The sequence below is a fragment of the Pocillopora verrucosa genome, chromosome 7 (genome assembly GCF_036669915.1).
Source record: "Pocillopora verrucosa isolate sample1 chromosome 7, ASM3666991v2, whole genome shotgun sequence".
Lineage (NCBI taxonomy): Eukaryota > Metazoa > Cnidaria > Anthozoa > Scleractinia > Pocilloporidae > Pocillopora > Pocillopora verrucosa.
In genome coordinates, this window is record NC_089318.1 from 18,818,996 (window position 1) to 18,844,904 (window position 25,909).

A 25,909-nucleotide genomic window follows, 5' to 3' on the forward strand; every position below is an offset into this window, starting at 1 on the left:
AATTCAGAACGTGGGCTTGTCGAAAACTGTTCTTAAACACATCAAGGTTCGTTCTCGACTTAAATCATTGAAAAAAAAATTAAAAAAATAAAAATAAAATAAACGAATAAATTCAACTACACCTAAACGCAATAAAGTACTGCACTATTCTTGACAAACGTTTGCTTCTGAGGACAAACATGAAATTAGGCGGCGCTAATTTCATAATTAAAGGAGAGGCTGAATAGTGCGTCACTTGGAAACAAATGGAGTTATTCATTGCGGTTCTAATTTACCGATGGACGATTATAAATTCTCCATTTTGTTATGATTACAAATTGCTTTCTCTTAATGCAGACCATGGGCTTGTTAAAAACTATGCTGAAACAGAACAATTCATGATTTAGACCGGACTCAGAAAATATGATCCTCTATCTCAACAATTTCCCAAGAGATGCTTGGTCGCCAGAAAATATCCTAGTCTCTCGCGAGACTAAAATCTTAATAAAGAAAAGCACTCTATCTCGAATTTAATGAATTACTCTAAGTTACAACGACAGAAGGATGCCAAGAGTTGCATCACGAATTGTTCAAAATAGTAATGCGCTTCTGGGACACAACTGAGGTATTTTTGTCATCATTATTACAATCAACGTTATTTTTTACCGACGGACAATAATATTATCACCAATCTGTTGGTAAGCAAAGATGTGTTATTTTAATTTTGACCATGGGCTGGCTTAAGACTGCACCGAAACAGGTCAAAACACGATTTCGACGAAAATCATAACAGTTAATCGTTCTGAATCTAAATGCCATAAGTTATTACAGTTTTTTCACTAGCTTCTTGCTCGCGCGGACAAGCTGAAAATATGGGTGGAACGAGTTTTCATCATGAGGCTCACCCGTGAGTAACTGGGAAACAAATGGAGTGTTTTATTGATTCGAAATATTGTTTTATTTTTTATATTTCTTTTCAACTCGTTTGTTAGCAGATTGTTTTATTTTAATTCAAACTGTGGGCTATTATTACTTGAGCGCTAATTCCTAGTCAGGGTCTTTTTTAATTATTTTCAACAATTCTCCGACCAAATTTTCTTTATTGAAATCAACAAGGTTTCAAACGATAATCTAAAGAAAAATAAACGCTAATGAGAACGCTATTTCAGTCAATATTCTTTTTTTTTCTTCCAATGACAAGCATTGAATTTTTTTCCCGTCCCTTTATTTTGTCGGCATATTCTAGGGAGTCAAAATCCTCTACGTTCGTGCGGGATACATTTTCGTTAGTTATGTCTGAACCGGTAGTAGCGGTGACAGAAAGCGATTGGAACTGACCGTCACCCTACTGTTTCACATGATTATCCGCACGAGCAATATATTCAGTACTCCACGAAAACACATTTTTGAACAAAAGGGTTAATTAAAATAGACAATTCTCTGATCAACAAACGCAGTGGGGGAACTCTTGACTTTTAAATCGTTATGTATGTGTTTTTGTATTTTACAATGATCGAAACCTGAATCCCAAATTTCTCGATTCAGTTTTGACTTCAGCTGAATTTTTAAGGTCACTCTCTGACAAACAATTAAGCACACTTGAATTTAAAAATGTTTCTTCTGGTTGCCGTCTCAGAACACTTGTATTTCATCAACTGTAGTATTCACAGAGGGACACATTTTTCGGCTTTAAAGAACTTTCTGAAAAGACGACGAATAATGTAAACAGGAACCAACCCATACAGCCGTTGTACAGGAATAAAACAATTGTGATAAACATATTTGACCATAATAGACAGAGCTCTGTAGCAGCGCAGCAATTTTAATTTATTTTGACTCACGTTTGGTTAGAAGTATGATCTATTTCGTCTTTAAAATTCAAAAGCAAAAATGACAATTTACTAATATAAAAATTGAGCGTGGTATATTTTTGGACAATCGAGATCCTTCGTAAAAGTATCCATGAATAAGCTCAGTTTCCAAAACGACTGGTTCTGGTTGAGCCACCAGTGTTATATAAGCCATCACATGTTTTTGTACCCAACACTTCGATACATAATATGCGACAAGGGAAGAAAAAGTGGGCCTAATCATGGAATAGTATCCGAACTGCAGCGAGAAGTAAATTCTCCTACGCAAGGGGAAAAACAAAGTTAAATAAACAAACTCTTTTCAATTGGTTTCCGACACGACAGTTGAATTTGATTGCCCTTGCGAAATATCCGGCGCAGATAGAAAAATAACAAAATTTTCCTCTAAAGGTCTTAAGAAGAAGATTGAATAAAAACATCAATAAATTGATTGTCAAAAGCAATAGACCTTTGAGATAATAAGAGATATAAACCGCCCAGTCATGATAAATGTCATGCATTATATTTCCCGCAGTTTGATTCATCAAACTATGACATCTAGAAGTAACTAAGTAAACATTTCGCAGTTCCTTTTTAAAAAATGTCGTAAAAAGAGAACTTAAGATGTTGAAGCGAATTTTTTAATTTTTATAATATTATTCTATCGACTTAAATTTTTCCTAAGAGTGGATAAAGTTTATATTCTCTTTATTATTCCCCATTGTTTCCAATTGCTTTTGTTGTTGATGTTGGTTTACTTTTGAAGAATTGTCTATTTTACTTTCCAGACGCTTCATGCGTGCCCTTTCCATTTTTTAAGAGGCAGAAAATGCAATTAAATTAAAATTAAAAATTGACCTTCGGAGGGTGCTAATTCTGACATAGAAAAATAAAAATCTAGAATGCTAGGAATTTTTTCTTTTTGTTTAGTTTTGTTTTATTTTCACTAAAAATCATAGTTTTAGCTCATCCATGGTAAGACTGTTATTGCAAACGTCCCTGAAACTTGCGTTCAATTGCCATTCTAGCAAAAAACGATTAAGGCACCACTTGAACTGACCGATTATTGAAGAGCAAAACAAAATCGTTTTAATAGATGTACTTCAGCACTTCTAAAGTGGAAAATATTTGATATAATTTCAATGGAATAGAGACTTTAATCTTCCACATTTTAGTTGAGAGTACAGCTGTGCATGGATTTCTCATTTTGATGAGAAGAAGCCTCGTTTAGGAAGAGGAGTTTGTGACGTCTCTTAAATTTCTTTATTTGAACTCAATTTGGATGGACATCGAGAAACCCTCAAAATCAAAGGTTGTTGTGAAATTCGCCAAAGACCTTCGCGGATCAGAAAATCTGATTTCAAAGGCTTAACAGTCTGATGACTGCAGAAAACGCCTAAAATACAAAATCATTGAGGAAAGACGTTTTTTCGTCTACTAATGAGCTCAAAACAAAAGGGGAAAAACCTGAGTCCCCATGAGTAATCGAACATCGGATTCCACGCTCTATCCTAGTTTCTACGCCTCGCTCGTGAAAAGACGAAAGGACATGTTTCTGTTGGTTTTTTTAAATTTTTTTTTATTACCGAGCTTAAAATTCATCATCTTTTTTATTCTTTTCAAATCTTCCTGAACTTTCAGTGGCCGGCTAGTAGTATTTTACAACAGAACATCAAATTTTTTTTTATCTTTCCTTCCGAATTAAGTCTGGCAATTAGCAATTGCATCATACGTAAATCTATAGAATCAGTCGAAAGTCAACTTCGATGGCCAGCGATTAATTAGAAGTTGTATTCGAACATGTCATAAGATGAAATTTCTGTATCGTTCGTTAATACTTAATACTCGGTAAAGGTAACACCCGAGTTTAAAAGCAAGGGATCTGTGGCCATTTTTGGCGACCTTATGAGAGTATGAAATTTATCAAGAATAAAATTATCGATTGGCATGGAATTGGAAAGAAAAACACAGAAATTCAGAAGAGATCACATCACACGTGGGGCTATGATTCCACCTATGCTTAGAGAATTAAGCTGTGAGCTTTGCAAAAATAAAGCTCAATAAAAGTTTCAAGTGCTATCTTGCTTAAAATCCATAAAGATCCTCGCTCGTTCTATATTTTTTCTTTTTTTTTTATGTAGACTTTTTTTTATGCGTGTTTTGTGAAATAAAGGTTAGCTGGTTGAGATGACGGGAATATCCGCTGGCAAGTAACACAAGACAATCGTTCCGATGATCTTTTCGACCAGAAGAATATAAGAGAAACGTGTTGCTTTGCGATCTTATCACTTCTTGATATTTACATGTACAGAGGAGAGTTCTTTTCGCTTGATGATCCGTAGATTATTATTTCCAGTGAGTCCGAACGCGTACAATGAGAATTCACGTTTGATTCACACGTGGCGTGTTAATTTAACCGACTATGGCAATATCTTTAGCAGCATTTTACCATGCCAATTTTTTGATATCCGCGAAAAAGCTACATAGAAGTGTCACTCGAAACCTGAAGAAATAATGCCGGGTGAAAGATATAGGTGTTCCAATTGCCCTTCAAAAACTGATGAAAAGCCAAATTTATTCTAATGTCGAGAATTGTCGACTTCCTGGCAAAGAGCTGTCAACACCTGTGTGTTAAAAAAAGAAAAAAAAAAAAAACCAAACATAAATGCAGCTTAAAAAAAAAATTCAGGCGCGATTTGATTATTTTCCGGTGTCGAGCATCGTCAGCCAAGCGACTGGAACCAATTTAACTTTGCTCGGTTTTAAGTCAACAGAATCATACTACGGTTGTAAAATGTAAATCAATTCCTAACACTGTAAGAACTATTGCCCAATGATAAAGTTTCATGTACGAAATAGAGAGTTACAAATGAAAAAAAGATAAAAAATAGAGAGAAAAATAGATAAAAAAAAGAGAGAAGACAAAAAAAATAGATGACCCACTTGAAACTCTCATTTGCTTTTGACTCATAATAAGGATATGATTCTGTTAATTATATCTTCCTTCTTACGGATCTCGACGCCTGCCATTTCGCGGTCCTTCGCTCACCATTGCAACTTCACCTTCTATTCAAATTTCCTTAGTTGTATCAAAAAATAAACGATTCAGAACGGATTATTTTCAAGTTAGCTGTGGAGTTCTTTAGGATGATCCATTATTCCTTCTTTCTTTCACATTGGAACTAGAAACTTTGCTTGCAGCATCCGGCAAAATAAAAATATCGATGCAGGATATTTCACTTGGGAAGATGACTAGAAATTGTCGCTTTCGTTGATATCAAATAAAACTAACTCTGATAGGAAAATTGCTCTGTGTGCCCGGTCGTAATGTCAGAGATGGGGAAAACTTTTTTTAAGATTAAGTCTGAGGAAAATCGGTGAGCGAGAAAATTTCCATTGACATTTTATCTGTTTACGAAAGATCCAAATTCTGAGTGTAGATTTTGGTTATAATAACGCAAACATGTCATTGAAAAGCCTACCTCATGATTCAATACTTCCGAAACGAGTTGAGGTATTGAATTTTGAATTCTAACCTTTTGGGTACGATTAGGATTTTGAAATCGTTTGCTTTCGGTCGAAAATCAAGTCTACGTGAACGGCAAAATCTGCATGATGCCTCACCTTGAGACGGTTAATTTTAGAGTGCACCGAGTGTGTTCTTTAATTATCGTAAAGGAGAAACAATTTTGAGAATTCTTTAGATTGCGACTTGCCTCTTGAGATGGTTTTGGCTTTTCATTTTATTTTTTCTTTGTTTTTTTTCTTTGTTCAACAGAACCTCCATGAAACAGGCCTGAAACAGCAGTTCTCTACAAATATGTTTTAATTATTTTTATTATCAATTAATAAACGCGCCATACATATCAAAGACATAAACAAGAAACTTTTAGCGTTTAATTGGAAGGGAAGAGACAAAATAAAGCATTCGTCCCTAATCAATCATTCTCATCTTCGCTGGTGGTTTGTGTATTAATAATCTTGATCTTGGATCCATAATTGTGACTTGAAGATAAAATTAGGACCACATATACTCTTGGAGGAATTTTCTAGATTATTTGCGAAAAAAGTTGGTTGTAACCTTACGAGACTGATTATAGAAAGTTTCCTTTTTCATAATTAGTTTATTTCAAAGAATGTTTGATCAAAGATGCTTTACCGATAAAGAGCCATAAAAAGAACGATATGGTATTTAAAGATGTTGGTAGGAATCAAAATAGATGGAATAACAAAAACATACTGTGTGAAGATAAACATGCACTTTTTAAGCTGACCTTTATCACTTTAAAGATCATGAAAGTAGTTGATCTCACTTTGCGAAAACTAACCATTTTAATATGCAAATCAGATGAACTGGTGTTACCAAGAAATTTTTATGTGAAGGTGAATACTATCTGAGCCGACTCTTAGTTATGAACGGATGATATAAGTCTGAGAATTTGTATCCGATTACATGAACTTTGTTTCCCCTTACAAGTGGAAATTACTGGCTTGTTGTGGTACCATCTCTTATATATTCCTTCCTCTTATTAAGTCTTGTTGAAATTATCCGGAGCCACGGCATTCAATCATTGAGGCAAACCCATATGGTCTATCAACTTCCTGTGAGACTTTTTTTAAAATAACTATAGAAAAGCATTAATATCGATCTTTCATCCGTCTTCACCAAAGTGATTTATGATGAAAAAGATCTGAAAACAAACTCCACCCTCAGGAAAGCTTTAAATTCACAACAGATATGCGAGCCTCGCCTGGTGTTATATGGAAAAAGACCTATTCTTAACCTTGGGAAATTACTTTGGATACTAAATTAGGAGCAATGTTATGCGAATGATAAATAAGTATGTTGTACTTTTTTTAAAGATAGAGTAATTCTTACCAAAAAAAATTGTGTCCAAGCCTTCACGGTGGAATGTTTGTGCTCACTTTACTGTAAGTAAAAGATGTTATGGGGTAACTAGTATTTCCTCGTAAAGAGTCTTTTTGAAGCAAAGCTTAATCCATAAAGTTTTCTCAAAACTGTAGAAACAAAGATAAACGTAACGCACAAAAGCCGAAAGGAAGGAAAGAGTTCACTTCAGGATCGTGCAGGTCTCCAAGCCCAATATTTTTAAGTCACCATTTGGTGACCTTACATTATAAAATGGTTGCCCAAAAAAAAACAAGTTCGCCAGGCTAAAAGGCCCTTTATATAATATTACCTTGAGTTCAAAATTTTTGGCCTCACTGCCTGTTTTTGGAGTGGGCAGTATGGCTGGCATTCGTTTTTGGAGATTCAAGCGACATCTCGTTGACATTCAAGATAAAAAGGAAATAGGACGAAAAAGACGGAGCTTTACTAATATTTCATTGAAGTGTCTCACGGACTCACTTTCACTTCAGACCATTACAACTAAGTCATAAAACGTTACAGCTTTCCTTATTACCGTCGAAAAATTCATCTGGCCAATATTTGCGGGGGTCTTATTGTTTCGTCTACGATTCAGTGTTCTCCTCAATTTTGTTATAACATATTAATAATCTATTCTCTGCAGTTAGATTTGGTATATTTGGTGTCAGTGCTGTTATGTTTTAACTGAGAATTGTCGGCACCTGTTTCTGTTGGAATACTTTAATACAACGAAGCATGTTTTCCATCGTAAAAATTACAGAGGGTAATCTAGTATTATCAACTGAGTTGGTAGCGTAAATTGGCCTCAGTAAAGAGTTTAAAAGCTGACGTTTTGAGCGGAAGTCCTTCCTCAATCGCTCTGACGGAGGGCTAACACTCGAAACGTGGCCAATTTACATTATCAACTCAGTTGATAACACTTAATTACTCTAATTTCATTTTGGTTGTCATTAGAGGGCTAAAAAAAATTTCAGAAAACCACTCTCGCTTGCACCTGACTATACCTACAGCACTTGTGTCTCATTTAATCGGTTTTGGGTCAGTCACTCGTTAAATGCATTTAAGAGTCTCCTAGGGGATTCCTTCTTCCTTAGTACCCCCTGACCCCCCAAATTCTCAATTCGTTCTTTGCTTTTCAACTGCGTACCCTGTACAACCCCTTTCCGACTTACTACTCCCCTACTCCCTTTAAGTATACATGTCATGTACTCATAAAGTTGTCTAGTCTTCGTAAAATTCTTTCCATTCTATTATTACATTATGTTCCTATATTCTTCAAGATAATTAAGTCCTGTCCAAGGGTGGTTTTTTAAGACAGAGGAGGGGGGGGGAGTTAGTGAGCAGGCCGTGGCTTCCCTCTTTCTCTCATTTTTACTCGTTCATGTCCAGCAGATAAGAAAGGGAAAGAAAAAAAAGGTTACCAGTGGGGGCCATACTAAAACCTAGTATAAAAGGTGATGACTCTTTTTAAGGAATATTGACCTCAAAAATAATTCTACGAAATGCTATGTTGTATCACTTGTGAATTACTGTGGGGAAGGGGGGGGGGGTCTGACTGTCTCGGAAGTTTCTATATCTACCTACCCAAATCACAGGAAATTGGTCATGTTACCATTTTTCCCACAGTCCCTTACGGACCCGGGCTCGTAGGACATGAATTTACGACTAAATTCATCTCATACTTTTAATATGTTATACATGATCTTTTATGTAATAGCTGGAACTCATCTTTATAAAATTGTCTTAATCCATTTCCTTTGACTGGACCACGTTGATTTCTGGTCCTCTCTCCTATTCCTGCCGAACGACTTATTTATGTTGTCTACTTTAAGTAAAGCAGGGATCTGATACGAGCAAAGCCCGTTTGGTACCCAGGGGTTGCAAACTAAGACCCACCTCGAGAACACTTTCACCCTTAACACCCTAACATCAGTATGTATAATCTCCATACTTTTCTCTATACATTTCCTATGGTGCTGACAAGGAGAATTTGTTCAACGATCAAGAGCTTCTTTAGTTGGTGATCATTTCCTTTATTCTTGTGACCTGAATGTTTCAGTTAGCGGTGATGTTGTAAGGAGAAAATAGATGCTTATCACTCATATGAGTCAACGATAGGGTTAACCTGAATCCAAAACGGCTCAACAATCTCACAAACGCTTCCACATTTTGAAAACTACCATAGATCAAAACACGTAAGTGTTTCTCTTTTGTGGAACTTTTGACAGGTGCTTCGTCTTAAACGGGCATGCATGCTTAATATCAATAGAATAGTTTTGTAATTTGCGCAAGGGTCTCTTGAATATTTACTTATGGAAGTGTTTTGTTAAATATTTACGGGGTGTTTTCGATTCCTGGAATGGTGTACGGTAAGTTTTGAACGTGTTTTGCAGCTTATTGAAGTGTTTTGTGATTTGAAGGAGTGATTTTAGATTTCAGAATGAGTTCTGTAACTCAAGAAAGTGCTTTTAAAATTGCTAACGCTCAAGATCGAGATATACATTTCTTTAAACGTGTAGCTGCAGTCATCTTTAAAATGTCAATCTTGTTTCCATGGTGATCCATCAATACTCTCGACGTTCCACTACTTCGTGTAAGATCACTTGGCGAACGAGAGGTCATTTGTCAAGTTATCGCCCGGCTATAATGGGGTAAACTTGCGCTCAACATGGTAGAAATGACTCAAGTTTTAATGGAAAGGAAAGCAGACTATAGTCAGGTATGTGATTAAATTGAATGTGCTCGTTGCCAACCCAATGTGAAATTTCCTGTGATAATTTTATGAGGGGCAACCGTGGTATGCGTCGGCCTTGATTCAATCGCTCGTACGGTACTGAAGAAAGCGTTATTGTCACTCGAAATCTACTCCTGTTGCTTATCGTGAGTTTTTTGTGTTACTAAGCCATTTATTATAATATTTCTTTTATTACTCTCCCGGGAAACCCATAAAGTGGTCGTGAATTTCGATGTGTTGGTGCGGCTTTCGGAAATTATTCGTCTCTGAGAACTCGGATCGGTCGTCGTTGGGAAGATAGTTTAAGATGTTGTAATTTCATGTAGTACCTTACCTTTTTCGCTTATCGCGATCATTATAGTAGAAAACTCTCAACAGATGCCCACCTTATCCGACAAAATGAATGATGGAAGCTAAATTAATCGCGAAAACTAAAGTGTCATGTCGCTTTCGCAGATGAATCCGCGATTAATCCTTGTTTGCATTTATGAACGATTTTTAACTTGTAAAATAATAATGCTGTGAGATCAAAATCGTTTTTTGATTAACTGAAGGTGATTTTTTCATTGTGAAAAATGTTGTCGCATCGAATGCCGCCTCATTTTACTGTTAATAAAACTAAAAGGTCTCTAATATTTTTTTGTTGACGCTATAAACATTGCCCTTGATTTGAGCTTCAGGTTTTTGTGTCACACCACAATTACTAGTGTATTCTAAGTATTTGATTTGGCGTACATCCATTATATCAGCCTTAAGAGACAATTGAAACAAGTCTCTATATCAAAAATTGAAAGTTTGTGTCATAATAGCAACGAAATCCTCCGTTTAATCCTCCACTGAAGTTGCTTAGGACGAGCCAATTGTTTTGTCATGCTAATTCTCGAAACAGTCATTGTTCTTGACGCAAATTTAACTTCTGAATCTAAGTGCTATGTAATAAAACCCTCATAATTTATCTTCCAAAGCCCTCAGAAGTTGGATTTATGGGCTTTTTTTGCATAGGCAGCAATTTTTAGCGTTTTATTGTCATTATTTGAAAGTTTTTACAAATTTCTCATCGCTTGAAACGCTTTTATGGCATGAAATTTAATTTGCCCGAGTGAATGACCTGACAGAGATAAATCGTTGACAACTCTGCGAGACAGATTATAAACAAAAGATTTGCCACACAGATGTCTGGGGAAACAATGCTACGAAAGAGGCTTGTTTTGTTTGAAAACTTCAAGAATCTCATTTGATTTCCATTTCAACTTTTGCAAAATTTATTATTGTATCATCTATTCAGAGAGTGAATACAGATTTTGACGTGAGTTGTCTATAATTTCTTTTTGCGCCTTGAAATAAACTGAAAAACTTTAGTCAATTAATAAATTACATTTGTAAGGTACAAATTGCGCTCACAACTTTATACTCCATTTGTCTTTCTCTATTAGTCGACCTGTTTGAGCTTTTCTCATGTGCTATTTTCATCTCAACTAAACAAATACAGGTATTAAAACAATAGCAGGTAATCTAGTGTTTACAACTGAGTTTAAAACGTAAATTGGCTACTGTAAAGGGTAAAAAAGCTGATGTTTTGAGAGTTAGCCTTCGGTGAATCACTCTGACGAAGGGCTAACAGTTGAAATGTCAGCTTTTTTTACCCTTAATGGTGGCAAATCTACATTTTCAACTCAGTTGTTTACATTAAATTACCTGCTATACTCTCCCACTGACACAACACTTAGAAACAATGGTTAGAGTTTATGTTCGTGGGTGTTGATGTGTTTGGGCCCAACTCAGCAAGGGTGAAAATGACTCTGAAAGGGATCAAAACATATTTATGCCCAAGAACATGCTGTAAACTGTATTACTATTATTATCATCTTGGCAGGTGTGGAGCAATTATAAACTGAAAAAAATGTCAACAACACAATGTAAACAATCATATGCTTGTGCAAGCAGGCTAAATGACATTTTAGCCTGTCAAAATCTTTATTGTGGTTCACAAAATGTACCACAACACGCAACATAGTGATAATTACAGTTGTTAGTATAACTGTATTTAAGTGCCCTATAAAACATACTGCAGTCTGGTTGCCTGTGCTTCTCTCTGTTTGCTCCATGATGAATATTCATTTGAGAAGAGTGAGCAGCTTAGTTATGAAATAAATACATGAGCTTGTTTTGTTGTTGAGTTATGAATAACTTGTAGATGTAGACTTCAACAATAAGATTATTTGCTCTGGATAGACACACTTATTGACTATCACAAGATCTTGAGCTCATGATTTTCTTGCAATCATTAGATTAAAAATCTAAGGTTGACAATACATATATCTGCCAAATTTATTATTGCGATTGCCATTTTGTTTGAAGCTGTTTGTAAACTCTGGATGCAATTACTTGTACAAAAATCTATATTATTGGCCAATATCAGGCTGACATTTAGTTATTTCTGTTTCTTTCTAAATACTCTCTGTCTTAAGTGTTAATTAACTGTACAAGGGAACATATATGTCTGCTTGCATTAGTGAAGGGCATAGTTAGGGGTGGTACCTGTAACCCCCCCTTTGCGTTTTTTTTACGCAAACTACCTACAATAATCAGGTGGCAAAAACTGGTGATAACCCTCAGTTTGACAATGAGACCCCCCTTTTGAAAAATCCTGGCCATGCCCCTGATAGATTATCTCATTCATGTCAACAGGTTACAAATGCCTCATAAAATGTCAGGAAAAATACTTTCACAATCATACAAAAATCTAGGCAAACTTACAGGCAAGATGTCAAAAAATCAATGTCACCTTAAATCATGTTACTTTTGTCACCGCTGATGTTAAATAGAAGGTGTAGTTAAGGGGATTGTTAATAAAATATGTTTGATTTCTGACAGGCTCTTGGCAAGGCAACTCATGGAATAGTGAAAGAACCAGTTGTTAAAAATCACAAGCCTCTCCTTAATGGCGACTTGGAATTTCTTGGACGACAGAATCGTTCTTCATCAGAGGTTAGTGAGGGATGAGGTTGGATGATCTCCTTATCTGTATCACATGTGCTTTAGTTTTATCTCATATAGGTAGACTGTCCTATCCATGATGCATTTGTTGTAGTTATAGATTCTCCTTGACTGTTAGATTAAAAACCAGTAAGGACTTATTTCACAGAGTTGCCTTTTTTTGGAAAGGATGATTTGATTTTCAAATTTCAGGTGTATCCTTCTCCATTATTATTCGGATATACCTCCATTTAGAATAAGATTAACCCAGCCTGTGTTGAACCCCATTTTTTTAAGGATTACAATGGTGGGTCTGAGGCTTGATAACTAATTATTGATTGACATGAGTTTTAACATCTTGCACTTATGATTGTCTTTCTTGTTGTCCTGCTGTACAGTGTTCTTCTGATTCCAACTTGGAAATGTTACTGGAAGAAGCAGATAAAATACACAGCTCAAAAAATGGTTTTCAAAAGGTAAACAAGATTAATCAAAAATGGCTAACAGCTTGATAATTTTGCAAATTCAACTGTATATTGTATTTCTGAATGACTTTTTTTTGGGGAAGGACAATTGCAACTAGATTTGTATGAACAGTATGTAATGTTAGGGCCCTTATTCATTTTGTTTGCCAAAGCCTTTTGCTTCACAGATATAATTATCTGTAGCACAAGCATCAGCTCTGCTGATTGCTGAGACTATGCTCCAGCTCATCTTAAAATTATTGGATGAGCAATGATCCTTGCATGTATGCTGCAATTTAAGCATTTGTGCTACAATTTGTGCATTTACACTGCAATTTAAGCATTTTTAGGAAGAAGCCTGAATAAATTCTGGGGAATTTAAAAGGATTCAAACCTGTGTCTTTCATTTTGACACTACTCACCTACTGAGCTACAAGGCTTCACATTGGGAGTGATGCAAATTTTTAGAGGGTTCTTCCATCCTGCAGAGGAATCTGATCACAATTTTAAACAATAAATATTATGATTATTGTATTAAATATATCATTGAACAGGACACTCCAGCTAAGAAACAAGTACGTTTTAACATGGAGAGAAACCAAGAATACTCCTACAGCTACTCTCAAACTTCAGACGATGATACTGACAGCCATAATCTTATGAGCAATATTAATTTTGTGGATTACGGATATGATGAAAATGATAGTAATGATGATGACACTGATGATGATGATGACGACGACGAGGATGATGATGATGATGAGGAGGGTGATGATCACAATGATCCTGAATCAAGTGAAGATGATTCTAAGCCTAACATTGGATTTCTTGTCGATAAGAGTAATTGCCCGTCAGAAACCAATAACAATGGAAATTATTCAAGCTCTAGCTTGAAGTCAACCAAGATTAATGGAACAACAGACTCACCGTTTGTCAATGGCATTAGTAACAAAGTAGGAGAAAAGCTTTTGAATGGAACATTTGAGCTTCACGATATCAAGAACAATAAGCTAAATGATGATACAAGATTGATAGGCCTTAAAGCACAGGTGAGAGTTAAGCTTTTCGTAGTTATCTCTGGTTAGTTAAAGGAGCTTTGTCGTAATTTGTGACTGGTGAAAAATATTAGGTTGTTTCCTCTCTCACTTTTTTTTTTTTGTGTTCAAATTGAAGGTAGATTTTGCTGTTATTTTGACAGGTATTGGAACAGGTTTTGTGAGAAGCAGAGAATATTGCATGGCATACAATTAAAATTTCGGGTATTAGTATTAAATATATACTAAAACAGTGGAAAGCGTTGAAGGCGCGCTCTGATTGGCTGCTCAGAACCCGAATATCCTTTGCTATTTACCTCCGAGCTACATGCGCGGGATTTGCGCCCAAAAACATTATAGTCGCTGCTGGAATAAATGAGTTAAAATAAATTTTTTGTGCTGTACTATTTCACTATTCACCTCAGTGTTGGTGGTTAGCGACGATATTTGCCTTGCCGCTGCGCGCCTCGGTAAACATCTAGCTACCTCCACTTCGGTAAATAGTTGTTTAATGCTGCATAGGCAAATAGCGCTTTTTCAACCTGCTGATTGGTTAATTTAGAAGTGATTAGCAATCACTATTCACCTCCGGGTAGCCGAAGAGACAAAATCACGCGTCATGAGCGAAAAAAAATATCAGTTCGTAACTTACAGTACGGATCTCTAATACGGTTAGTTGGAGGTATCCGTATGAGACCAAGGAGAAATTGTGGTATTTTATTGACATCTCTTTAACAGTTGGTACATTCTTAGAGTGCAAATGTCGAGTTATGGATGCACACGGTAAGTTTGGAGAGCACGAGAGAAGCATGAGGGTTACTGGAGCCAAAGCCGAGAGCAGATCTACCGTACGAATCTTTTGTATGTACGAGACCTGCATAGAGCGACCGTGCTTGAATCGTTGTTCACTAGAATTCACGGCCAGAAAATTGCGTACCGCGAATATTTTGTGCGTGCATTGTATTTCGAATAAACATTTTATTATTCCACTGTTGGATCATTTTCTGGTATTTCAACTTCTACTATGTTTGCAAATTCTTCTTACGACTTTATCTGACTATCGTATCGATCGCATAAGTCGTGGGCGAAGACATAAAAAACACAAATCATTGTAGGGTCAGTTAAGTGTTCTCTACTAACAAATGAAAAGATCTGATGCGCTTGAAAGCTCGTTTTTCGAAAAGTACGGGCCATTTTGTTGCTCCGCTTTCCGTTCGTATTTTTTGCCATGTTCTATAGTGTAATACCGTGGCATGTTTTGCGCGCTTCGATGCCCCAATATGGTAAAGTGGCGTAATAGTGAAATAATTAGAGATATAAACCACAGTGGCTCATTAGGAATTACATGGGACTTGCGCGCGCTATGTAGCAGATTAAATTATGATTTTTATACTTCTATGACAAAATATAATCGGCCTCATTAATGGACACACAATATCTTTTGATTTTGGTGAATCACTATAGGTTTTTCAGTTGGAGTCATCACTTAAAGCAAAACAAGACTCTGTTGAGAAAGAAATGTCTGATTTAAACAGCAGAATGACGGAGGCCAGAGATGAAAATAGGCAAGAGGTTTGTCATGAAAATTAATGTTTCTCATGTTGTATCATGTAGCTTGTAGGTTCACGCTCGAGAGAGGCCAAGTTAAGTTTCTCGACTAGTATATGAAAGGAGGAAGTCCTTTGGTATGGGTGACTTACCCAATTCTCATCAGTAAAACTTGTCTGGTTAACCGGGTTTAACTAAATGAAAAGCAGGAACAGGGAACTGAAAAACTGAATTTTCTATAGGATTCAAGCAGTCGCTAACTTTTATATTTCAATATGTTGCATTAAAGCCGTCAAACTTCGGTTTGACTAGCTTCTATGAAGGAAACAAATTTAAAATCGTGGTTGACAAAACAGCTTTAAAACGTGTGTAAGCTTTTGGTGTGAATGGGGTCAGTGTTTATTTTTGGGAGAAATTAAGTTGTAGGGATCATAATGTGGTTCATCCCAAGAGTTGAGATTGAGAGCTCGAACAGAGGAACGTGTCGTATGAAATCGTCAGGAGAGCTTTTTCCCCTCTTTGTTACAGGTGTAATTCTTTGTAATCTTTGTTTGGCATTAGACGTAAATCAATCTGGAGTATCCTGGTTTTAAGTAGTTGTTTCCATGTAAACAAAAACGCGAACTTAGTACAATAGTAAGTTTGAAAGTGTGATGTGCGAGATGGGGGGGGGGGGGTGGTGGTGGTGCACGTTTTTCACACTTACCCCCTCGCCATCTGTAACAAAACTCTGTCTTTTGAGAAAAAGTGTGAGGAACAAAGATGGTTCAAATATTGTGTCGCTCTTTAACCCTTCAACTCCAATGAGTGACCAAGACAGAATTTCTCCTTGCAATATCCATACAATGTCAACAGATAAGTGATAAGAATAAAGAAAATATTTCAATTTGGGGATAATAAGTTGATCCAATACTAACTTCTCTGAACTGACATTACAAGAATTGTAAGGTTGACATTTAGGAGAATTACAAATTTAATCTGGGAGTTAAAGGGTTAAAAGTTGGTTGTAATTTGCCTTGCGCAGATGGACAAGCTTGAAAAGGAATTAGAAGCGAGAAGAAGGCAGTACATGACGGAAATGGAGGACATTGATAGACGAAGAGAGGAAAAAAAGTATGAACTTAAAATATTGTGCTATGTGGTCAATCAAATAATTCACTTAAGTGATTGTCTGCATTAAGGAAGCAAGTCGTTTTCCTGTATCTTGATTTTTTTTGGTTTAAGTTCAATTTTACTTGTAACCTTTACCAATATACTTAATCGTAGACCATCGATGTTCTGTTCTGGTTTACGCACGTTTCGCACGTTCGTAACAAATGAGTAACATTTTTCTTTGTTCTACGATAGAAATCAAAATAATATATGAACCTACACTTGTTATTCCGTCTCGAAAGTCTCGAAACTCGACTCGAGCCTCAATTCTCGAGGATCGAGATACTTTTAACTTGCTTTAGTGCAGCACTGTAGTTTTCTGTAAATCAGGGGAATTTGGATTCCTTAAAGAGGTCACATATGTTTTTCTTGCTCGTCTCTTGCTTGTGATAGATGCATAAAATATCTTTTTACTATTTGGTTTCGTCCTGGCATCCAGTAGTTTCAGCAACTTTCTCTTTAAGCACGGTAAACTGCCAAATGTATGTATTGCTTATTGGGTTTCATCGAATGATTTTGTTTTATTCATTCTTAATATTATTGTTATTTCTATTTTAGGAGAAAATTTGAAGAGGAACTTGAAGAATTTAGAAATGAGAAAAAGCTAGAGGAGAGAAGACAGAGATATTATGAACACGAGGTACAATGCAAAGGAAATGATTAAGCTTATTTACATGTATTGTACCTAATTCTGAACACACGTGAAATTCAAATAAGCACCGAAAATTGAAAAAAAAAGGGAAGATGTCTTCAATATTAATACATGTACGTGTACATTTTGTGTTTCCCGTTTATTTTATTGTAGAATAATAATTGCAATTGAGTGAGCAACAACAGTTTTCGGAGTACTGTTGATGTTCCAATAGGTCAGCCTTTGATAATGATTTTATTTTTCTTACTCTTTTTAAAACAGTCAGCAATATCTCAGATGGAGAAGGACCTCAAGCAGCGAGCACAGGAAGTTCGAGATAGGGACAAAGAGGTAGAGTATTTTACACCAAACTCTTTCTGAAGAAAGGAAAATTGGTCGTTGATCACGAATCGGAGCTATGTTCATGTCCGACGCCATTTTGCGTAATCTGCAAAAAATACTCAGCACTTTTTATTGATCTTAAAGTTAAACCTCGGAATAAAATCAGCCCACACGTGATATTTAAGCAGTTGCTGTTTTTTTTTTGGTTTTGCCCTTAAAGAAGTAAATTTATTTGTTTCTTTGAAGTGAACCTTGAATAAGCCATTGAATTTTCCATCCAATAAATTATGGTCCTGGTTGACTGTTTCTTTTGAAATTGTGTTGTTTATTTAATCACTGGTTTTTTGTTGTTCATACAGGTTCGGGAGTATGAAGAATACTTAAATCGTCGCCATGCTGTCTGCAACGGCAAAGAAGAAGATTTAAATGTTCTTCAAAACGTTAGTAATCATTTCGTTTCTCACATTTCTGTGTAATTTAATGGTAATACATGTGAATACTTTTGGGATCGTCGTGTAGAGGGGAAGGTCTTGGGAAGTTCGGGTTGGTGGGGGGAGGTGCCGGAATCACAGGCTTTTTTTTGGAAGTTACAGGCGTATATAATTGCTATTGATTGTGTTGTAAGATTCCGCAGTATTTGTGTGGTTAAGTTCACGGGCAGTGTTGAGAAAAAGGAGTTGTAGGAAACTATTGTCGAAAGAAGTAAAGAAGATGTATGTACTTTTTGGTCCATCAAACAATAAGGGTTAAGGAACAGATAACCAGTTTGAGTCGCGATATTTTGCCATATTTTTGTGCACCGTGAAAGACTATTTTCCAGTTTAAGGGAAACCCAAAATATTAGTTCAGTAAGATAGAAAAACGCAAAAGAGGCATTTGTAAAACAACGAGAAAGAAGGATGGCTTAAGATGAAAAAAAATTGACACGGATTGGAAATGAGTACAAAATATCAGTTCGGTGAGATAGAAAAACGCCAAAGAAGCAGTAATAAACCAACAAGGAAGAGGGATGACTAAGGATGGAGAAGATTGACCTGGATTGTAAATGAGTAGAGTAGTAGGCGATATAAAAACCAAGAGAAACAACGATAAGTAGGGATGTTGGAGTTTAAAACAGATTGCAAATGACAAACTTAAGATAATGGGATAAAGGTTTAAAGATGTGTATACCGTTAGGTACGTGTACTGTGTACTGTTGCTCTCTTTTTTTTCTGCTGGCGGCCGTCTTGACGCTGATGAACGATACCATATGTTCATCTCTGAGCAGCTGGCTTCTAAATTGTGTTTGACTGTAGCAGATAAATGATATGTTATTTTGTGTTCTAGGAATTGGATACCCTGGCCAAGGAACTAGAGTCCAAAAAGGCAAAGTTAACTGATAAGCATCATCTTGTGCATCAAAGCTCTGAAGAAAGCATCGCAGTGTCCACTCCTCCTACGAGAGTCAGGTATATAACACAAGAGATTGCTTTAGGAATCATATTATTATTAACGAAACTAAGGCATTACTTGTTATTTCTCTTATTTTTTAGGAGCACTAGTCGAGCAAGCGTGTCTGGTAAAGGAGTAGATTTTAGGATTGAGGAACTAAAATCTCAAAATCGACAACTGCTTGAGGAACTGTTCAGTCTGAAAAAAAGCTGTGAGAATAAAGACGATGAACTTAACGTATTAAAAGAAAAGGTAACAAAAGTAATTCTCTGAAATGTACTTTGCTTACGCATTGTTTCCATAAATATTTTGTTTTGTGAAGTAGGCATTTATGGCTTCAGTCGAATGCACCAATTTTTGTACTTACTCAAGCTATTTTTTTCTATTTGTGGTTATGGATTTGTTGCAGTTGGAAGCTTCAGAAAATGAAAACAAACGCCTACAACAGAGAACGAAGCACTTGGAAACACAATTAGACCTAGCAAGAAAGTCGGCCGAGTTGGGTGCAGACAGTGTCTCGGTGGACGAGATAATGCGGAAGACCACACAAGACATGCGCAGCGCGCGGAATTCCCGGATTATCCGCCCTTCTCGATCAGTAGCTCCGGCCCCGGGGTCGTCAACTTCAACATCCGCGGGTGTAAAGCCCCGCCGGTTTTCTTCGAACGATTCACTCGGAACTAAAATCACCAGTAGCTCAGACTCAGGAAAGGGAACGAAGGAGTCGGCAGCAAAAAGCTCTAAAGGATCGTTGGGCAAGAAAGGTAAAGACAACGGCGATGGAAGGCACAAGATGGGAACAGAGAAAATCACTAGTGCTTTATGTGCTGTTATGTAAGCGCTGTTGTGGTAGTTACCATAACCAATTTGAATTTGTAAGGCATGTGAAATTACCAATTGGAGATATATATTTTTATAGTGGGTTTCTCTGAAATCGTTTCTGCCATTTGGTAATGCAATTGGCTTTCCTTGATTAAGAGTTCGCAGTAAACACTCGTACACACCCCGCACATACAACATTCATTTTTTCGTCTTTACACCGAAGAGGTTAAGTTTTCTCCAGTGACCTGAATGTCCCTTAAAAATCCACAAATCATTCACTCATTACGTCATCAACCCGTTTCACTCTTAAGATTTGATTAGTAGTTCTCCCATCCAGCTACCATACATTTAATTGTAAATTGGTAAGAAGAATTTGATCACTGATCAAATAATTGATCAGTAAGAAGAATTTGATCACTTCTGATCACTTGTTGCGCTAGCCTCATTGGTTCAGTGTAGAATAATCTCGATCATTCATAAATTATTATGAAATTATTATTATTTTGCCATATCATTTTACACAGAAATTCTCCCCAAATCGAGTGCAAGATTTTTTGTAAAAATCGTGATCAAGTCAGCAAAATGATTTTAATTAGAAATCGTCAGAGTATTTATTGCTAAGGTTTTGTACATATTTGCTGAACAAGTAATACTTAATAGTACCATTTGATACTGGGGAACAAAATCTTTCTCAAGACGATAAAATGAAAAACGTGGTAATAATATATTTAAAAGTTGACCATCGACTATTTTTGAAACAAGTATATTTTATACTTCCAATCGTGGCTGTAAATATACCGTCATCGATATTTATTGAGGAAAACCCATTTGTGGGTATTTCATATTTTGTTGCAATAAATAAAAACAGGCTTGAAGAATACAGTAAATTGAAAGTGTGTCGTTTTTTGGTTATAACTGGGCGAAAGGAATGGCGAGATCTCGCGAAAAATGGATAACAATGCCACTACTCCTACCGGGTCACCTGAACGAAATTAAGAAATGTTTTGGGAGGCGAACAATAATGATTCTACCTAAATTCAACCAGTGCCCATCATTTAAAAAAACCTGAAGGAAGCAAATACGACAAGGCTTTACTTGAAGTTCCTTGCTCGTTTCCTGGAATCGGATAATGAATTATGATGCAACGTTCGAAAGGTACCTTTTTAATCTGTCTAAAGATATCTTAGAATACATTGCACTCCACAATTTTCTACAGTAACTTCTATTGCATTGTTTTAGTATCCATTTTCAACCACGCTTACGCAGAAATAACTAACAGGTACTATTGGTTCCCTTGTTACAGCGGGACCTCCATGCTGCAATCTGTCAGCGTTAACATAAAGTGGTCACGCTGATCATCGATAGCACTTTGTTCCATTGTTTGTCCAATTGTTTCTTCCCCTTCTTGAACCCAAAAGGACTGGGTCTGGTGCCCTACAGGCTCATCATCCTTTTGGTCAGCATCTGACTTGGGAAGAAATGGTAGACAGGCGTCTAACATCCCGTGCATCTCCAGAAACGTCTGTAGGGAAGATGGGAAAAACATGTCATGACACTTAACAAAACAAATTTAAGTAGAATCTTACTGCGTTCCATTTTCTAGTGAAAATTGGCATGTCTATCTGCGTTCCTACAAGAGTAAGTAGTCGGATGGTAGGCTGTAAAAAACTGTGAAGTACACAAATGAAACCATTGAAGCTGAGGCAAACGGAGTCGTAAAAAAGATTTCTTAAGCACTTACACTGACAATCCTTTTAACTGAGTGCGAGAGAAGTACCTTCAAAGGTTAATTTTCTGCGGCACCGGCTGATGACTAGACTCACACTCGGGGTGCGTAGGCACTCCAAAAAGAGATATATTCCTAGCTGATTTCCGTTGAAGGAAAAACATTTTTGATAACAAAGCCACCGGGAGAAAGGGAGCAACATTTTTGTCTCATACTTAAAAGAACACGTCTTACCCATAGTTCGTCAAACTCTTTCATCTGGTGAGATGTTATATACTGTGCCGACGGCATATCAAGGTGCGCTTGGTGAAAAAGTTGGACAAGTTGTATTGCATTTTCCAACCTGAAACGAAGAAATTGCAGCCAAGAAGAAAAGAAAAATTTAAGTTTACTGCTCGTTGGAAACTATTTTTATTTCTCCTAGGGTTGGTGATGACATTAACATATAACAAAAGAATTTGCTCTGCTTGACAGCGAGGGCGAAGTAACTCTTACCTAATATGGAGAAATATCTAGAATGAGGGCTGAAAGGTCTACCTCACGAATAGCAATGCAGTGAATGTCTTAGTTCAGACCTCAGTTGATACACAGTATTACAAACATTTCAATTCCCAATTCTCAAACATTTGCTGAAATAGATTGATGCTCCAAAAAAGAGATACCCTTGAACTGAAAATTATAAAATAGGGGGACATTGCTAGATTGAACACCAGGTTCTCAGAGCTAACAGCATAAAAAAGTATGGTGATAGAATTTATATATAGGTACTGGCAACGAAAGGGTTGAACCCTTTTTAACGAACCTTGACAAGGGCGTTTCTTCAGAAAGTGGAGTGTTAGTTTTTGGACAAGATGACACATCAAGGATAAAGTTATCGGCGAAATCGCAATCACCGCATCGGGCACACCTGGCGATTTTGCCGATCGCAGCTATCGGAGTCACCGGCTTTAATGTTTAAGATATATCGTTTTATTATGTCACTGTTATCGTGTTTATAAAGAAAAGACATCAAGTCCTTAATGTCCATTAGTCATTTCAATGAAGTTACTAGTAGTATTATATCAATTACCTGCCAGCTTGTATTGTCTTGAGTAGAATCCCGTTAATGTTTTTGCCCATGATAAGGAATTTAAGCAATTTGTCAAAATAAGCTGTACCGAGGAGTATCTAAAAGCAAAACAAGAAATTTCGAGAATTCGAAGTCAATGACTAGGTTGTCGTCTCACTAAAAATCACAGCATCATTCCCACGTACCTGATACTCTTGTTTTTGTTCGACATATTTAAACACCTCCTGTTCAACCTATGGACGATAAGAATGAAAAAGAAATTTGAATACCAACGGTGAGGTAATAAAACGTCTAACGTCTGGTCGCCTTATCTTACTGAAGTTGGACGACACATCCTTTTGAACTTTTCTTGTGATTTTATTTGTCTGGTACAGAAAATGTTTATGTCATGCAAAAAGAGAAAAAACGGAAAAAAGGTTTCGCAGACGAGTAAAATAAACAAAGAAATGATCCTCAGCTTGTGGACTGCAGTGTAATCAATCGAACCCATACCCCGCAGATACTAGTTGAGGCTACCAACAACTGAGTTACGAAGTCACACTTTGGGAACGAGGCAAATTTTAGAGGGTTCTTTTTTCCGCAAAGGAATCTGAACACAATTTTTTAATGAGAGAAATTTCAACAACGACAACAAAACCAGTAGCAATAGTAACAAGTGCTTACAGCATCAGGTTGGATTAACGTGCTTCCTCTTTGACGTTGTTCGTCCAACTGAGCAAGAATAACATTCACACAGTTTGTCTCCAGCAGTGCCTGAACAGGGATGAAAGAAAGAGAAACGTCGTTTAAAATGATAAGGGAGACTTTAAAAAAAAATCTCCACTAAAAACAATAAAAAACAACCCAATTCTCTGGTGATAGCCCTTCGCTCTGACGAAGGATTAACGCTCAAAACATCAGCTTCAGAAGCTCTCTACGGTGGCCAACTTTAAGTATCAACTCAGTTAATAAAACCAAATTATTGTGTAATATATTCCACTAACACAGCAGCACAGTTCTTTAGAAGATTCTTTTGGTGTTAAATATATCATTGTTAAGGCCCATATGAACTTATATCCAAGTTCGATAACAAAATTGCCAACCAACATAGCTTCACAAAGTTGCTTGAAAATTGTGAAGATACCCTCTGATATCAAACCTGAATATGCTTTTCGCGCGCACTACTTGACGGGATTAGCAGGAGACAGGCCAGTGAGTGGGCCTGGAGACCAACTTTGTGGAACTGCACTGCGATGGAGTACACATCAAGGTCGAGGAGGATAGGACATCTAGAAGGAAAAATCATAGGCTTGAAAACAAAACACTTGATTCATTCTGGAACAATCAACTTCAATCAGGATGATGGTGTGGCGGTCGGTAGCATAAAGCGACAAGGGTATACTACTTCTAAGACAAGATGGGGTTATAGTCCGGGGCCCAGTTGTACGAAAGCTGATTAGCACTAACCCAGAGTTAAATTTTGATCCGGGTTTCTCTATTTCTCAGTTCAAGAGCCTGTTTGGGATGATTTTCTCTATTCTTTTTGGAGCATCCCATCAGCAAATTGTAGACAAAAATATTTAAACTGACTTTTCTTTTAAAGCTTTCAGATCTGAAATAAAATTTTACACTAACGCGAGGTTATCTTCATCCAGCTTTGAACAACCTGACCCAGGGTAAATGACCACTTTTCTGCATTTAATCAGGCTTATGCGACAGTCTGATGGTAGCCATTTAAGTGAGAGAAGCACCTTAAGAGTCAAGTGACTTGTTTGAAACACCTCATAATGACGACTCTCTCGAACAGGGTCAAGCGCTCATGAAACTGGTCCATTACGTTTCCAAAATCTTAGTATACTTCTTCTGAAATTTGTAAAGTGTAAACAATTGCTTTCCATGGGCAAAAGGTCAAAATAAAATGAAAGAGAGGCGGCTTAAACCTTTGAAGGATGAAACGTTATGCGATTATAAAGCATCTTTTTGTCGACACTGCTAAAGAAGAAACCTCAGTTTTCGACCCAAACCGACTTCTTTACCTCTGTAGTAGTGATGCAGATTCTTCACAAGCAGCGACCTCCTCCTCTGATAACGGTGTAGAAACTACAAGACAAAAACGAAGTTTGAGACAAATATCTGTTAGGTGGCACACGGTGCATATGTTACAAAGCTAACATCTCAGGATTGTTTTATTAAACACCCCTTGCAACAGGAAAAGAAAATATATACCAGCCGCAAACTCCTCCGGTTCAAAAGGCAGGTAAGAATGTCAAAGGGTAAAAAGAGGTTGTAAGAAATTAGAAATGCAGCTTGCCCTTTAGGATCGGATTAATTAATATCACGTCCAATTCTTTTCTTGGGCCTCAGAACCGAGAGCGAAAATAGAACATTTGTTTCGCAGTGTTAGGACTCAGAGTCACTTAACCTGCATTGCAGGCGTGTTATTAGGGTGAGCGGTTAATATTAAACGGAACCGTTTATCTGATCGGCCATGTTTGAATTGGAGTTAGAGTGGACGGTGGGGGCAGGGGAGGGGCGAGAAGTAATCTTCACTCCCCCACCCTCACCCCTCTCCTCACTTTTGACCATCGACCGCCTCCTTGGTACAAATTTCTTTCGCTCCCCAGCCTTCCGCTGCCATTAAAATCAAAGATGGCGGCCATAAAATACTGAGCACTCGCTCGCCAAAGTTACGCTTGCCAAAGTTGTTGAGTCATTTAGAAGCTTCAGCATTTGAAGGAATTCAGCAGGTGAAACCAAAGCGATCACAACAGTTAAAAATGTCTCGCTTACAGCTCTGCACTAAAATATGTTTTCACCACAAACCTGATTTGAAGGGGGCTGTTAGCACACTTCTCCATACTTGAGGCAAACAGCGAACCTTGGAAGTTCAAATATAGAAAGCTTAATAATGACAAAATGACCAGGAAGGGTTAATTTTTGTACTTAATGATGAAAATCACAACAAACACTTACCTGCCACAGGTCAGAAATCCCAGCTAAGTTAACAAGAACCCGACGAAGGTATTTTATCTGAAAAAGGTAGAAAAGGTAGAATGATTTTCAGAGACAGCCAAGTAAGTTGTAACTACATTTAACGATTCCAAATTGCCGTGCGTCTGTTCAGTAATAGATCACAGATGACGTCAAAATGTGGTAAGAACAAAAAAGTGGCACACGAGGCGCAACCGAGTGTGTCACTGATGTTCTTACCACATTTTGACGTCCTTTGTAATCTATTACTGAACAGACGCACGGCAACTTGGAATCTATTTTTTTATATA

The 25,909-nt window shown here is 36.9% G+C and overlaps 2 protein-coding genes across 2 annotated transcripts in view; one reads left to right on the forward strand and one right to left on the reverse strand.

Moving 5' to 3' along the window:
• The first annotated feature begins 9,320 nt into the window (after positions 1–9,320).
• On the forward strand, positions 9,321–20,741 carry LOC131791890 (myosin heavy chain, clone 203). The gene is made up of 12 exons (XM_059109260.2): positions 9,321–9,439; positions 12,329–12,442; positions 12,829–12,906; positions 13,449–13,943; positions 15,393–15,500; positions 16,501–16,589; positions 17,187–17,268; positions 17,542–17,610; positions 17,961–18,041; positions 18,928–19,049; positions 19,134–19,284; positions 19,442–20,741. The coding sequence occupies exons 1-12, from the start codon at positions 9,389–9,391 to the stop codon at positions 19,868–19,870; spliced, it is 1,869 nt and encodes a 622-aa protein (XP_058965243.2). The 5' UTR covers positions 9,321–9,388; the 3' UTR covers positions 19,871–20,741.
• The window catches only part of LOC131791888 (kinetochore-associated protein 1), a 41,412-nt gene continuing 36,218 nt past the window's right edge, over positions 20,716–25,909 (reverse strand). Inside the window, exons 64-72 of the mRNA XM_059109259.2 lie at positions 25,602–25,658; positions 25,452–25,506; positions 24,665–24,728; positions 23,788–23,917; positions 23,313–23,402; positions 22,835–22,882; positions 22,650–22,747; positions 21,815–21,923; positions 20,716–21,376 (exon numbers count right to left, since the gene is read on the reverse strand). Of these exons, the coding sequence (XP_058965242.2) occupies positions 21,152–21,376; positions 21,815–21,923; positions 22,650–22,747; positions 22,835–22,882; positions 23,313–23,402; positions 23,788–23,917; positions 24,665–24,728; positions 25,452–25,506; positions 25,602–25,658 (876 nt within the window). The 3' untranslated portion in view covers positions 20,716–21,151. The remainder of the gene's footprint in view (positions 21,377–21,814; positions 21,924–22,649; positions 22,748–22,834; positions 22,883–23,312; positions 23,403–23,787; positions 23,918–24,664; positions 24,729–25,451; positions 25,507–25,601; positions 25,659–25,909) is intronic.

Coding starts and splice junctions, on each gene's coding strand:
- LOC131791890 (XM_059109260.2), top strand. CDS start 9,389: ATGGTAGAAATGACTCAAGTTTTAATGGAAAGGAAAGCAGACTATAGT. Junction 16,590..17,186: donor AGACGAAGAGAGGAAAAAAA/GTATGAACTTAA, acceptor TTTCTATTTTAG/GAGAAAATTTGAAGAGGAAC. Junction 19,050..19,133: donor ACTCCTCCTACGAGAGTCAG/GTATATAACACA, acceptor CTTATTTTTTAG/GAGCACTAGTCGAGCAAGCG.